The following is a 16,230-nucleotide window of genomic DNA, read 5'->3' as shown; positions in this document are numbered from 1 at the left end:
TAAAAAAAATAAATACAAAATTATTAAAAAATAAATAAATGTTTAAAACATTTTTAAAAAAAAATGTAAAAAAAAAAACTAATAAAAAAAAGACAACCCCTCCCTCCCCCCACATAACACACATATTGTGGTGCACACCATGCACATGCGCTGCAGTGCGTTGTTAGAACGCATCGCAGTGCATGATCTTCTTTTTTATATTTTTTTCTTTAAAAAAAACCATTAAATTAACTGTGGCAGCGCATGGCAAAGCTTTGTGACTCATTGCCATGCGTTGTGATACCTTGTGTTGCAATTAAATATACACCTGTATCATTTTATCACAACACAAACACCAAAACAATTTTTTACATAAGTCGATTATTTACAGTTTTGCACACCTTCATTTTTTTACCTTTTCGCAAAAAGGCGCAATTACAAATTTGCTAATATTTGTTATTTACTCAATACAGTTATCTTTTAGATTTAGTCAGAAAATAATTTATATTGTGCACGGATACTGATTTTGGTGTGTTTTTAACAATTGAATTGTGTATTTTTATCGGTTTAATATTAATTTGAGAAACATTTGCGCAATTATCGCAGGGCCTACAAATTTAGTATCACCATCTTTTTATTCTACCGGGCCTGCGCTTTCAGAAAATATATGGTTTGGGGGGTCTTTTACAAACGCTAGTAACGCAGCAGTTGAAAATCAAACCAATAGGAAAAAATTGCAGAAAATTCAAAAATGGCTTGGCCAGCTGATTTGAAAAATGTTCCGGAGGGCTTGGCAGCGAAAGGGTTAAGGCATCCCCTTGAAGGTTCAGTGTGCTGTGCACTCAGAAATATACTTCTGCATCTTACTTACTAAAAGGATTCATGCTGCTTCTGTCAAATTTTGACCATGGTACAGCAGATTTTGAGGTAAATCATACCAGGGAATGTTTTTTTGCAATCTCGGCTTTGCTAATCTTTGCCCACTATAGCCTCATTTTCTGTTGGCTAACAGGAAGGTAACCTGGTTGGGTCTTCTGGTGCTGGAACGTCCTCCTGAAGGTTCGGTATATTGTGCCTTTTAGAAATATCCTTCTGCATCTTGCTTACTACAAGATGGATTCATGCGGCTTCTGTTAAATTCTGACCATGATATGGCAGATATTGAGGTCCATCATACCAGGGAATGGTTTTGCAGTCTGAGGCTTGCTAATCCTGTGGCCACTATAGGGTCCCTTTCCCATTCTTCGTTACCTGGAAGGTAACTTGGTTGGGTCCCCTGCTGCTGGAGCGTCCTCTTGAAGGTTCATTTTAGTGTGCATTTAGAATTTATCTCTCTGCATCTTGCTGTTCTAAAAAGCAATGATTGGAGCCGTTGTGGTTCCAATCAGCTTGAGCAAGCCTGGTTTGACCTTTTTAACCAGGTGTTTACCTGCACAGTACTTGCCATATTTTTCGTTTTATCATTCTCGGCAAGCTTGAGTCTCTTGGTGCTTGGAAATCAGAAGTGGTCAGCAATTTCTAGGATGCTGCAAGCACTCTGTCTGTCGCTAGCAATTATTCATCGGTCAAAGTTGGTTAGATCATTCATCTTCCTCTTTCTATTGTTAGAGCCGTAACCGAACCTTGTGACTATATCTGCATACTTTATGTATTGATCTGCAGCCACATGATTTACTGTTTGCAGGTTCTTTCTGTCAAAAAAAGTCTAAACTCTTATTTTTTTTTTTTTCCCCCCTAGAATGACTAGCTAAAATTGGAACAGATTTTAAAATACTGAAAGTAGTAATCTCAATTTTTTGGTGTCAATAATGAATCCAGATCAGACAATTGTATACATTGCCATTGGTCATCATGTGGCCAATCGGCTCCAACTCTCTCAGCTCCCTGCAAGGGAAAGGAGCCCCCCTAAAACAGGATATCGGGGCCAGTGCTCAGGTGGACCAGCTGACTCTGAAGGAGACCAACTTTTAGACATCAAAGAGCAGCGTCCATTGTAAGTGATTTTAATCAGCATTTGAAATTACCTAAAATCCGTGTGTGTGTGTTAATTGCTTTCCGTTCCCTATAAACTTGCATCTCCACAATATGAACATTTGAACCTGGCTTAATTTCCTGTCTGACACCCATTGTTCCTCATACACATGATGATTGATTGTAGGAGGAGGAGAGGGTATGTGCAGTTACTGTTAGTTACTGCTCTCCAATGGAAGAAGAGACTGAGAACTGACGAATCGATGGTTACTCAGGCCAGGTTCACACTTGCGCGATCTGTGATTGCGTGACAATCGTGCACGAAACCGCGCGGATTGCCCTCTGGTCAGTCGCACACCACCACTGATCGCACTGGGGGTGCCATTCTTTTCTGATGGCACCCCAGTCGCGCCGGGTGGATCGTGTTTGTTTTTCCGCCGATATTCCACTCGTGCAAACTAACACAAAAAAAGCCGCTCGTCGCAAACACATGTACCCTTTTTTTCAGCGGTTTGCTGCGTGGATGTACCCTATTGAAATCAATGGGGCACAACAGCAACCGCTATGTGCAAGTGCACCCGATCACACGGTCCTGGGACACGCATCCCAGGATAGCCCAGGTCTGCACCAGCCCTCAGCCGGCGTCTTCCCACCGACAGTGTGAGACACTGCAGTGGTCGGAGTACATTTTACTCTCCCCGCTCTTTTTAATTTTTAGCAAATTGTGTTTTAAAGGTTAAAAGGTGCCTTCTTTACAAATATAAACTCACGCGCATATGGTTTTACTTGTAGAAGGAAAGCGAACAAAATTTAATGCTTGCTATGGATTACCTAAGCACGGTCCCAGATCACCCCCAGGTCACCTTTTTCACTGGTAACTGCAAAGTATCAAAAATAACCAGGGGGTTAAATGTGGGTCCACCTTGCTTGTAAGCCATCCTTGGTCTGCTAGACCATGTATTTAGCTGGCAGGCTGTTATGCATCCTCCATTTTATATTTATTTCCTTGCTCCCAAAAAGACTAAAATACATAAAATCATAATTCAGTTTGCATTTTGGACAAAATGTCAGCTCACCACCTGGACCCAAGGGTCTTGTCTTGTGGGCCTTACACATCAGAGTACAAAAAACGGATCTTTTTACGGGTTAGCTGTTGTACGTCCAGGTGACACTTTTGATTGACTAACGAACATACTAAAGTACAAAAAGCAATTCAGTTGTGAACAAATTTTGGCTTTAGGTCTAGGATTAGAATTGGAAGATGGTCTGTGGGTAAAAGCAAACCCCCCCATTTTAACGCTGTCCTTTGTCTTTTTGTCTCCTGCAGTATTACGGAGCCAAAATCAAGCGATCTGATTACTGTGACGTTGTGGCTACAATCCTCATCCTCGTGAGACCGTATATCATGGATTTGAACTCGCTTTGCAGCCGTTGAAACCCACCGCTCCTACAGGACAGTTGCTGGCAAAGGTCATGGCCTCCTTCACGCCATGGAAGCTGTCCTCCCAGAAGCTGGGCTTTTTTCTGGTGACTTTCGGCTTCATCTGGGGCATGATGTTGCTTCACTTCACGATCCAGCAGCGGACTCAGCACGAAAGCAGCACCATGCTCCGCGAGCAGATTCTGGATCTCAGCAAACGCTACATCAAAGCCCTGGCGGAGGAAAACAGGAACGTCGTGGACGGCCCATATGTCGGCACGATGACAGCATATGGTAAGGACGAAAAAAAAAAGTGCATGCTTTGCATCTACTTCTGAGAGAATCGATGACATTCGTATATAAAGGCCGTGTTTGATGGCTGATTTTTTTACAAGAGCCAGCGGGTTTCAATTCATCTGCTGGCTTTTTAGATACAAAGCAAATTAGGAGTTTTAATTGGCCCATCTGGCTGAGGAGGATGAGGAAAAGAGCTTTAAAGCTGAACTCGAGCAGACATTTTATAATATTGGTGTAAAGGTGCGTTCTTACCTTAAACAATTTTCTTATTGCGTTCATGCATGGGTATCCAGGCACTGAAGTCACTTGTTGATTCATTCTTTAACCACTTCCCGGGCCGCAATATGTTTATAGACGTCGGCTCGCAGAAGTGGTTAAAACAAGAACACGGCTGGTTAGGTTGAGGTGGGAGAGGCTTCCCCCGAAGAGATGAGTCTTTGGGGATCGCCTATAGGCAGTCAAAGTGGGAGATAGACGTACAGGTTGGGGGTAAAGTGTTCCAGAGGATGGGAGAGACTCTAGAGAAGTTCTGGAGGCGAGCATTGGAGGAGTTGACAAGGTAGCTGGAAAGCAGGCTTGCATAGTTATAGTATTTGAGGCTGAATAAAGACCCAGGTCCATCAAGTTCAACCTATCGCGTGTATGTATGGGATTCTGCATGTGTGACATGCGTTTTCCATGCTTGAGGGACACGGCAGTTTTGACCTACAACTCTATTCTTTAGTGATGCAGCCAGTGTCCACTGAGCATAGCAAGTACTTATGGGAGATACTTCAAAAAGGAAAATTGCATTGTGTGTGATTTTTGCTATTATGACCTTGCCTTTTTACGGTCGGTCTGCACGGATTGAATCATTTGAGTGAGCGCAAGCCATTTTACTGTGGAAATAAAATTATGAAGCGGAAGCTTTGCTTTTCCTGTTGACAGCTATATGAATACAAGTGGAGTTCAGATGCAAACAGTCGGGTCTTATGACTGCCTGGCCTCCCCAGCAACCAGACAGCATGTGCTACGTGGAGTGTATTCATTCCTCCCCGCTGTCTGCCTCCCATCTCAGTGCACATCAATGGGATCCGACCTAGAGAATAATAGCCGAGCTCTCTGCCTATGCTTAAAAACAAAGTTTATTTATTTTATATTTTTTTCTATAGTTTTAAAAGGGTTAGTTTATATTAGTTTACTAAATATATTTCCTTTTGGCTAGAGTTGTGGGGTTTTCTTTTCTGTTTTTTGGGACACTATCATGCGTCCAGAGTTGATGATGGATTCCTAACTGCATGTAATCATATCGCATATGATTGGATGGAGTGTCAGCATTCTGCCGCTCTCACATACAGCCGCTGTCAGCTGATTATTAACCTGAACTGGTGACAGTTGCCACTCCGCAGAATCAGCTGGTCCCCTGAGCACTGGCCCTGATATCCTGTTTTAAGGGCCCATTCGCACAACACCCCGATCATCTCAAGACCAGATTTGTTTCCAGACCCACAATGCATCCCTATGCTTTTTCTGGCCTCTGTTCAAACCAGCGCAATCCATTCTGGTCTGGAATGCACTGGAACGCATATTTAACACATGAAAAACGCATGGAACTCACCCGAGAGCCCATTTTAAGCTAAAAAAAACCAGCCCGGGAACACAGCAAAATCGTGATGCGCTGCATTCCAGATCTGGTCTGGGAAATGGTGTGAACCCAGCCGTTCTTGCGTTCCAGTGCCTTCCAGACACAATGAGACGTGCAGTATTCTTCTGGTCTCGGAACAGACTGCTGGTGTGAACAGAGGCCAGAAATAACATAAGGATACATTAGGATGCATTTTGGGGCTGGAAACAATCTGGTCTGGATGTGGTGTGATTGGGCCCCTGGGGTGTCTTCTTACCCTTGCAGGGTCCTTTATCCACAAACACAGGTACGGCAAGACACTCCCCTGCTCCCTTCTCCTCCCTCCAGCCTTCTCCAACCTAGTAGATGGACGGCTGCTGGAGACTGTGGACTCCCTTATGATCTTGTACTCAACAGGAAGTTCAGGGTAGCCGAGCTGAGAGCTGGAGCCCGCGATTCTGAAACTGTACACAGACAACTGTAATTGGTTGTGCAAAAATACTAGATCTAAAGAAATACTTTGCTGGTCAATGTCTGTTTGATTTGGATTCAATATTGAAAAAAAGTGAGTTAATACCCCTAGAAGTCCTATTTCCCCGGTTGCGCAGGCTTCCCTTGCTCCTCCGCCATGCTGTTTGGTTGCCAGGGACAAGAAACGTGAAAAAAAACAAAAACCCCTGGCATGGACAAAGCCTAATTTTTTTCGGGTTTTGGCTTTTCCTTTTGGCTTACCTCCCATTGCAAGGAAAGAAGGTGAAAGTGTAATTTTGAATGCGTCCTGTTTTATTTTTTTTAATCAGCTCCGCATCTTTATACCATATGCTTAACGAGAGCGGAGTCTAAATTCTTCCAGCGCTGCCAGACTCCGCACACCTCTATCCACTCTTTAGTAGCCCAGGACTTTGGCAGGGACTCTCTGCAAAGTGTTTCCCAGTAGTGATCTTTGGTATTAATAACGAGTGTTTTTGCCAAAAAGGAAAGAAGTTCTTGAAGCGGAGTTCCAGGAGAGTAACACTTTGGACGTGAGATCTACACCGTTTCCACAATATATTTCCCCCTCTGCTCTGTTACTATAACATACTGTTTGGCCTGTGTGTGTGTTTATTTTTAGTCTGACTTTGGAAGCCTATGGCTGTTGACGGATTGCAGGCACCGGTATGACCGACCTACCTGCCAACAGATGGCAAGGCGTGCTGGGAGGTCCGCTCACCCAGCTTTTCTTAATGCTCAGTGGAAAATGCTGGAGCTTCTAATGTCGTTTTTCCTACCTCTGTTTTTAAAGTGGGGAAGAGACTGCTAGTTTTGGGGATTTTCTAAACTGGGCACCCCAATCTTCATTTAAAGCATTTTTGCACCCTTTTTTTTTTTTTTTTTTGGAGTCCATCCATAACTGGTGCTGGAAGCATTACTACCACCAAATATATTTAAAGCGTCGCATCATCTTGTTTTTATTGCCATCCTTCCGGTAGATTGCACTGCACTTCCTGTCCCGGTGACAACTGTCATGGGAACAGGTAACAGGAAATTTTGTGGATCCAAATAACGAGTTAACATAGCATTAAAAGCTCCCATTTTTTTTCCACTTTTGCAGAGGTATTTTTAAAAAAAAGTACATATGCCAGCAATGTACACCGAGTGTACATGAAGCGGGCATATGCCGTTGCTGTATATGAACACAAACATTTTGTTAGCTGCCCTCCTACATTTCCTCATGGTTCTTTTTGAAATGGCCACCTCCGTGCTCTGCCGGCAGTCTGTGTAAATTTCAGGCTGCTGTGCACAGTGGAATTACAATGTAGGGTGTGGAAAACGGTTTCCCACAATGCAATGCTTCCCTGTGAAAACTGAGCTCTATGCGCCCATTCATTAATCTGAGTGGCAACCCCTTCCCTTCCTGAACAGTGTTTTTGTTGGGCGTTTCCATTGGGATACAGCCAAGTAGCCCTCGGAAATGCGCGTTTGTCGCCGCGAATCGCGGTAAAAAAAAACGTGCAACAGACGGGCATATTCAATACGCCTAGGTGTGAACCCAGCCTGAGTATTTCACTTGCACAGTGCACTAGTGACAGCGCAGGCTCCAAGTGCTGTCAGTCATTTACTTGGAGGGGGGGGGGGAGCAGGGCAGTGGTTTGCTGCCAGGTCTATCTGTTTCTGTGGACGCCCGGAAGCCACCTGAAAACCGGAATTGGGGAGCAGAAAAGGAAGTCAAAGCAACCACAAACTTAAAATGAAAAGACGACATGCAAACATGGCAAGTGCAAAAGGGCTGCAGTACTGTATGCTCTTCTTCTTCTTGTTCTTCTTGTTCTGGTTCTTGTTCAGGTTCTTGTTCTTCACTCTTCCTCACACTAAAGTGTCTTTATTGCTGCATGCTTTTTTCCTAATACAAGTCAATCGGTGCACAGATGTCAGAGGCACTTGTGAAGGAACTTGGAGAGATCTAAGACGCGTCCAAGGGCTTAGTTGGGCAAATGCAGCCTGCTTTTGACATCCACTTTAGTCTAGGTTCAGACCCCCCCAACCCCCTCCATTGTTTTCAATTGGTTTACATCCGCATGGCAATCGCAAAAAAAAATACTAGTACCCTTTTTTTTGTTGCCGCGATTGTGTTTAATTGCACGGGCGGGAAACCGCGCCATCCGCCCTGGCGCAACTCGGGTGCCATTAGAAAATGGCACCTCCAGCACAATTGGCTGTGGTGGGCGACTCGGTAAACACCCCGCAATCCGCGCGGTTTTGTGTACGATTGCCGCGTGGTCAGGAGTCGCCCAGGAGTGAACCTAGCATGACTCTCTTTTGAGATCATAATTCATTGGGTGGTGGCATTAACCTGCTTTGGCTGTTCTTTCACAGCACAGGTTCATTTTGATCACCCCCCCTCCCCCTTTCCCAACCCACTGCTCACAAGCACCCTATGTGATTGCAATTAAGTTGAGAAAACAATAGGCTGAAAAAAGCCCCAATTTATTTAAAACATTTTTTTTTCTTGGGTCCCCCGCTCCTCACACAATGCCAAACAAATGAAAGAGTTGGCTGCACTATGTACTAAAAAGGCGATTGAAGAGACGTTTGCTATGGCTACTCATGACAGTGAGAGCAGTAACTCTAGGCCTGGGCTGGGCAGCTCTGGCCCTCCAGTGTTACTTTAATTACAAATCCCAACACTTGAAAGTGGACCTGTGAAAGTGTTTCCTGTTGGGCTGTACATATAATCCCGAGCTTCTCTTGTGTACAAGCCCTGCCTGGCACTGATACAAGGTGCCGACTTGGTAGTCCTGGAGGAAGAAGAGGAGGGGTTAAATATTACATTTAATGGGAAATACAGCTATCCTCGCAGTGAGTGAATAAACACTTTCAGATGAATCGCTCCTGCCAGAAATGTCATCTGAAGGAGCTCTTAAAGAACTATGGGGTCAGTGTTTTTCCCCATAGTTCTCCTAAGGGTAAAGGGAGGACACAAACTAGCGTCCTCCCGTCACCCAAAGCTCAGTATACCGCGAGCTACAGCTCGCTATATATTGAGACGCCGGAACGGATCCCTACAATTATGTCTGGATCCACCCAGCTGCGTGATTGAGAGCTGGCTCTGCCTATCTAGAGGCAGAGCCAGCTGTACCCGCCGCCTCCCCCCTCCGTTCCGCCAGTCAGCGCTGGAGGATTGGGGAGGGGGAATCCCTGCAGGGAGCCGTGAGTGACTGTCACGGCTCTCTGCAGGGATAGATCGAGAAGCGAGCGAGCGACGGTATGTGTTTGCTCACTTCCCGATCTACTGAGCCGACCTGTGATAGTTTCATTGTCACAGGTCGGCTCAGATTATGAGGCTGAGTGAAAATCACTCGCCTCATAATTCTCCTTTTTAAACTTCCAGCATCCTTGGTCAGCTGCCTTTCCGGGGTTATTTGTAGTTCTGTGACTCCATCTGTCCCCAGCAGCCGCTCATTGCCAGTGAGACATGATATGTTAATCATTACCCACCGGATGAAGAGGATTAATATAGACTGCTGGAAGTCCAACGCAATCTGGCATCGCAGAACCTGAAGACGAAACACTTAATGTGACATTAAACCCTTTGCGTGTTTTTTGCATTCTTCTACTGCGAGCGAGCAACATAAAAAAAAAAGTTTACAAAAAGGCAACTTACCTATGTCTCTGCCGCGCACTCCCGTCTGAAGATTCTCGGGCGGCCACAAAGTATCTTGGGACGGCCACATGCGGAGTACAGATCTTCGACCGGGTGACAAGCAGAGCCGCAACGTAAGTCTATGGACGCGTGCAGACACCGTGGGATCGGAAGTGCCAGCAAGGACAGGAGTCGGCGCTGGATCGGAAACCTGCCACAAAATTTTTATTTTTTTTGCTGGAGTGGGGCTGTTAGTACGTTAGCTGCAATGCAGTGTGTTTTTGACGCGTTTGCGTATCCGTTCCGTTTCCGGACCTGACAAAATGTGACATGCAGTATTTTTTCTGTCGTAAGCTGAACTGACTGCGCACGTGAGAACTGGAGCCCATAAAACACATAGGGATACATTGGGATGCATTTTGAGTGCAGCAGCGTATGGAGCCGGTCAGCACACAAAACTGACGTCGTGTGAACAGGCCCTTACTCCTAAGTCTAGTGTCACTTTAACCGCTGCAGTGGGACTACTCCCACACTGCAAGGGTTAAGTCCTAATTTTTTGTCTAGGTGCTAAAAAAAAAAAACAGTGGACCCGCCTAGCTCCTTCTCCAGCCCCTGAAGCTCGTCTCCTTCTCTGTATGTCCTCGGCATACTCACGTCCCATACAGTGTATAGAACGTGATGACTCAAGGATCCTTAGCCCTGGTTCACACCTAGGTGGCTCCATTTGTACGCGCGTTAGCGGCCTGCGGTTTGCGCGTTGCGCACACTTGTATGCACGCACATGAAAAACGCTCACGAAAATTACGACTCCCCAAAGAATCTCCTGTATCTTTTCAGGCTGCTGGCGTTTTTGTGCTCGGGTGTGAACCAGGGCCATTGAGAATCATGGGATCGTCTTGTTTAAAGCGCTTTTTGAACTGCTCAAATATGCCTGGGTTTGAACCAGGCTTCAGGGACCAGTCTAAGGCTGGGCTCACACCTGAGCGTATTTTTTATGCTCGTTTTTCAGCTCGTATTTTCACTTTTTTTTCGTGTTGTGTGTATTTTGTTTCACTTTTAAACTTCCTACTGGCTCCGCCCCCCCATGCGCCGCGGCCGCTCGCAAAGGACGGAACCCGGAAGTCGGCAGCCGCCGGAAGACACAGCGGGGATCGCGGACAAGGTAAGACCTGTACGCTGCATTCCCGAGTGTTGCGCGGGGTTACCGCTTTGTTAACCCCGATCCACACTCGGGAATACCAATGGAAACGTGCGGCAAGAAGCTCCTCTACTTTGGGCGTAGGGCGTTTTGCAGCGCGTTCCTATGTGCTGTAAAATGACCAGGTGTGAATCATGCCCATAGGCAATCATTGGTTTTCACATGAGCGTTTTACAGCGTGTAGGAACGCGCTGTAAAACGGCCAGGTGTGAACCAGGCTTAAAGCCCCGTTCACACTGAGCGATTTATCGTGCGGTAATTCCCGCGCGATATCGCTCTCCAATGCATCTCAATGGGGCTCTGTCCGTCGCTGTCGTGCGTCGATACAGCAGGACCCTTTTTGGAGCGGATTTTGCCGCGATTCTAGCTTGCTCAATGCAAGCATTTGCGCGATATCGCGCAAAATGCGCGAAAAACGCACGATTTGCTCAGTGTGAATGGGGCCTAAGAGTAAGTTGGCTGAGGATCAGGTGAGTATAACTTTATTCAGATAGTGTTGCACGACGGAGTAATTGTCAGTTAAACTATCACAGCACTGAGAACAGCCAGGACAGGAAGGGGTTAGACACTGGTCCTGAAGTGGTTAAGCTAATCTCCTGTTTGGAGCATCTTCCATGTATTACATCCGTAATCCTGTGTGTTCTCTAGTCTGTGTGCAGCGTCATGTGATACAGATAAGCAATCACACGTTCTGTGCTCTGGGCTTCCTGTCACCTCGTGTTCAGGTCACGCTGTGTTTTTTTTTTGTTTTTTTTTTTATTCTTTGTTTTAAAAAATTCTCATGTTTGTCAGCTCTTCCAGTAAATATCTTTTCTGCACTGTGCGGCTCTTAATTGCGGCTTTTAAAAAAAAACAAAAACATTTTTCCTCGTCCTTGAGTAAATTGGGGTCGAAGGTAGCGTGTCGGAGTTTTATAATCGCTCGGCTTGGTTTGAAGTCTGAAATTGCTTCATCTCTTTCTCTTTAATTTATGGTGACAGAAAATGTGTTCGGTGCAGTGTCCTGACATCGAGCGCGCGTTATTGAAGCGCTGTTTGATCTTTACAATTAAATTACACTAAATCACTGCCGATTCCGGCATCTTTTATTGATTTGGGTAAACGAAAGGATGGTCCCAAGGTTAAAGCTGAACTCCCAAGATAAGCAGATATTGGCTAAATACAACTATGTGTATTCTTCCTTTGGTGAGCTTTGTGTATTTCTTCCAGATGTGTGCAGTAATCCAGTGTGAGGAACTTCCTATAAAAAAGACCGCTCACTGCTGCTCTCCTTCCCTGTGCAATGTGACTGGTCTTGTTTCGCCCCCCTCTAATCTGTTACTGCTGCTCTCTACTTGTGCAGGGTGACTGGTCTGGTCTCCGCCCCCTCCTGTAATAAAGACCGCTCACTGCTGGTCTGGTCTCGTCTCCGCCCCCTCCTGTAATAAAGACCACTCACTGCTGCTCGCTCTCCTTGTGCAGGGTGACTGGTCTTGTTTCCAATCTCCCATCCTAGTTTTCTGTAGGGAGTGGAGCCTGCTGGCTCCTACCCCACAGCTCTGCTCAGGCTATGTACAGCACAGTAATGATGTCACTGCTTTTTGCATGGTAATATTAGGGTTTGTAAAGGGATTTGGTGCAAACAAAGTGATTGATATCCCCCGTGACTGTTGACTACATTTAAACTTTTTAAAGTGAACTGGCTTGCCAAAAGACTGGAAACTGTGCCCTGTGAACACTGTTACACTGCCACCAGTAAGTGTCTAAATTTGGCCTGCTAGCCACCTATTGCTGTCCTTGTACAGCAGAGCTGAGACCGGAGGAGGGAGAAGCAGCACAAGGAGCCAATCAGTGGTGCTTCAGTGCACGGGAATGCTGATAGGAGGAGAGAATACTGTCAGATTATCAATCTACTGCTTTTTTTCCTGTCCAGTTGCAGTCTAGGAGAGGGCCAAATCCTGTAAGTGTAAAAAGAAAAAAATAACCAAGTGGGGCCTTCTTGCACTGCAGGGGAATACGCTGTAATGCTCTCCACCTAGTACAGGAGGAGGCGGAGACCAGACCAGTTACCCTGCACAAGGAGAGAGCAGCAGTGACCGGTCTCTATTACAGGAAGTTCCTGCACAAAGACAAATACATTTGAACGAATGAATAAAACTGCTCCCATGATGCGTCTGTATCTGGCCCGCTCTGTGTATCTTGTTCTGTTGATCATCCTATTGTGTTGGAGGAAGTGGTCATAGACACAGGACGATTTTACTAAAGAAGTTGAGAATCTTCACTGAAAAAATTGTGAATATTCACTTCAATTATTCATTCCTTTTGAAAGCTTCTGCACCTGAAGCTTTTCACATGATCAGGTATTCAACCTGATCTCCTTTCCTTCTTTAGGGCTTGTTCACACCATCTCCAGATCACATCTGGAATCTATAGGAAAGCATTTTTGGACCAGACAAAAATGTTCTGGTCTGTAGATGGTGTGAATCAGACCCAAACCCATCATCCTCGTTGCATGAGTATGTCTGGTGCTGCCTTCCTATGGCAAGGGATGGATGTCATGGTGGATGTAGAGTCGTAGGTTTTATTGTATTGCGTGATTCCAGCCAGCTTTAAAACCATATCCTGCTTTTTACGATTTCCTACCACCGCTCCACCTAATCTGCTGGAGTTTTTAAAAAATAAAGATGATAAAAAAGGCCCCCAGCGGCATCCGAAATTAGCCGTTACATCTGTTCATGTGACCACTTAAGAAATAATCTGCGTAATCTCTCGTCCGCTCACGAGAACATAAAGACTCTTTTAATCTGAGAAAACATCAAGGTTATAAAGCTGAAATATTATAAATATCATCTAAAGAAGGAATTTTCTTTCCCCCGGTCTGGACAACGCCATTAGGTCAGCTCAAGTATGACTAAGAATCGTGGGAAAATGCTCCGGGGAATAAAATCTCCTTTCTGCGTACAAAAGTCACATTGAGCCAGCGCTGTAATTTTAGCATGCCCATTTCTGTAGTTTTGGTGTTCGTAGTGAAACCGCAGACTGGCATCCCATATCTTCTACGCTCTCTAGTTGCTGATGAGCTACAAGTGCCATCTCACCCTGCCAGATGGAGGGTATACAGTGCGCGCAGATTAAAAGGGCACGCCAGCTATTGAATTGCATTCCTGCTTTTTCTTCAGGGTGGTGATGTGCAGGGTCCTTTCTGCCTCTTCTACAGTGGTGGGTGATAAGCTATGCAGAAAGTGGCGCCTGATGTATTGACTTCAGTACTGCTCTCTGTGTCATTGCATGTAAGTGCAGGACTTCATGGTGACACCAGTGGGCAGGTCTATGACACCCTGCACTCACAGTATGTCCTCTAGAGCTGCAGCTAACGATTATTTTCAAAATCGATTAGTTAGCCGATTATTAAGTTCGATTAATCGGATAAAAAATAAAATACATTTTAAAAAATGGCTCCAGTGATGGGACTACTAGTTTGTATTGAGTTTGTATTGAGATTGCAGTCCATCTCAGGAGCAAGCTTGGAGCGGTAGAAATAAAGTGCAGCGGCCAGCGTGAGGTGGGGAGGAGGTGCGGCGCGCAGTGTGTGTGGAGCCGTGAACAGGGCCGATTAATCAATGGAAAAAGTTGACAACTTTTTCAATCGATTATAATCGATTAGTTGTTGCAGCCCTAATGTCCTCAGTCTTACAAGCCTAGGAAATGGAGAAGAACCCTGCGCAAAATTTATATTAAACCCCTTGCCCTGCGGCTATACCATGCACTGCAAGGGTTCACTGCTCTTTATTATCTAGGGAGGAAAATAAAGTTACTCGCCTGATCCTCCAAGCTGGCTGGCTCTGACAGTGCTCCCTATTGCCTTTCTCCTCCTCTCCAGCGATGCCATGTCCCTCTGCGCTCTCAAGCCCTACACAGTGTATAGAACAAGATGACTGCGATACCTTAGACTGCTTAAGGGCAGAGGGAGCAAAGCTGGAAGGTCCGGTCTAAACCTCACCCTATCCTGGCTCTGAGGATTGGGTGAGTATATCCTTTTTTTTTCCTCCCTAGACCAAAATGAGCAGGTAGCCCCACTCCAAGGGTTAATAAAACGTTTGCTAGGAGGACTTTAAGTTCAATGAAGCTGGGCATCATTTCAATCCAGAAGATTGAGGACACCAAATGGTTGAAAGGAATTACTGCGGGAGATGGCGCCATACTGTTAAGCATTGGCGCCATAGTGTTAAAGGAGAACTATGGGGTCAGGGCTTTTCCCCATTGTTCTCCTAACTAGCGTCCTGCCGTCACGATAAGCTCGGCTACAGCTCGCGGTATACTGAGACGCCGGGACGGATCCCGACATACTGTTGAGATCCACCCTGCTGCGGGATTGACAGCTGACTCTGCCCATCTAGAGGCAGTCGGCTGTGCCCACCCGCTCCCCCGTCTGTTCCGCCAGTCAGCGCTAGAGGATCGGAGTGGGGAATCCCTGCAGGGAGCCGTGAGTGACTGTCAAGGCTCTGCAGGGATAGATCGAGAAGTGAGCGAGCGACGCTATTCGCTCACTTCCCGATCTATTGAGCCGACCTGTGACAGTTTCATTGTCACACATCGGCTCGAACTATGAGGCTGAGTGATTTACACTCACCTCATAATTCTCTTAAGTATTACATCCCAGAACTTTTTTCTTAAAAAAAAATAATAATTTTTTGTTTTGCTTTAAATTTTATAATGTACCATAGGTCTGTTGTAGCTTAAATAGCTGTAAGCCCAATCATTTTAAAATATGGCAATAATAGGTAGGGATACTCCGAAATGAAATTTAGACCGAAACTGAAATAAATAAATTGTCAGGCCGAAACTGAAAATAGCTTTTTTTTTTTTTTTTTTTAACTTTGTTACAGATCCCTTTTAAAATAGAAAAGAGATTGAGGACTTGTGTCCTCAATCCTTTTTCTGCAGCCCCAGCACTCGGTGAACAGGAAGCTGTCAGCACAAAGACTTCCTGTTAATTCACAATCTGGAGATAGTAATTACTATCAATCAAGTCATGAATGGTCAGGAAGTCTCTGTACTGAGCTGCTTCCTGTTCATAAACTGAGCAGATAGTAAGCCTCTCTTCATAAATGAACAGGAAGTGATGTGTAGTACTTCCTGTTCATTCATAACTGGGGACATTGTAAATAACTCAGCACATGCTAAGCTAACACCACTCAGCTATCAGTACTCATCGCTGTGTGTTTGTGCTCCGCTGTCTGTCCTCACTGCTCTGCCTGACAGCTGTCTCCTCCCCACGCCGCCCTGCTCGACGTCCTGGCCGCTTCTCTTCTGCCCACTGGGCACTGGCAACTGGATCAGCTTTTGTCCCCTCCAATCGCCACTGCCGACAGGCGGAGATCGGAGGGCACACAGACCTAAGCTTGCAGCTGACGTTCAGCGGGGGGGAGAGAAGCTGGGAATGCTCCACATTTTCGGTTGTTTTTGTACCATCGGCATGTTGCCCTTGGTACCATTTTGGGCTAACATTTCGGTGCATCTCTTTAAAAAAAAAATAAATAAACTTTCAACATTTCTAAATCTGCAGCAATCATTTAAAAGAATTCTTGGTGATCCTGCCATGAAGGCCTTTGCTCAGGCATTTCCTTCTATGAGGTGACAATGCTTTTCAACCAGTTTCCAATT

At 45.5% G+C, this 16,230-nt stretch overlaps 1 protein-coding gene across 1 annotated transcript in view; it reads left to right on the top strand.

Moving 5' to 3' along the window:
• MGAT5 (mannosyl (alpha-1,6-)-glycoprotein beta-1,6-N-acetyl-glucosaminyltransferase) overlaps nt 1–16,230 on the top strand; it is a 118,804-nt gene that overhangs the window by 27,606 nt on the left and 74,968 nt on the right. The window contains exon 2 of the mRNA XM_018563039.1: nt 3,278–3,664. Coding sequence (XP_018418541.1) covers nt 3,424–3,664 — 241 coding nt within the window. The 5' untranslated portion in view covers nt 3,278–3,423. The remainder of the gene's footprint in view (nt 1–3,277; nt 3,665–16,230) is intronic.

This window comes from Nanorana parkeri, unplaced genomic scaffold, assembly GCF_000935625.1.
Source record: "Nanorana parkeri isolate BGI_ZX_2015 unplaced genomic scaffold, ASM93562v1 scaffold626, whole genome shotgun sequence".
Taxonomy (NCBI): Eukaryota; Metazoa; Chordata; class Amphibia; order Anura; family Dicroglossidae; genus Nanorana; species Nanorana parkeri.
Note: the sequence above shows the minus strand (reverse complement) of the source record. Positions and strands in the feature narration are given on the sequence as shown.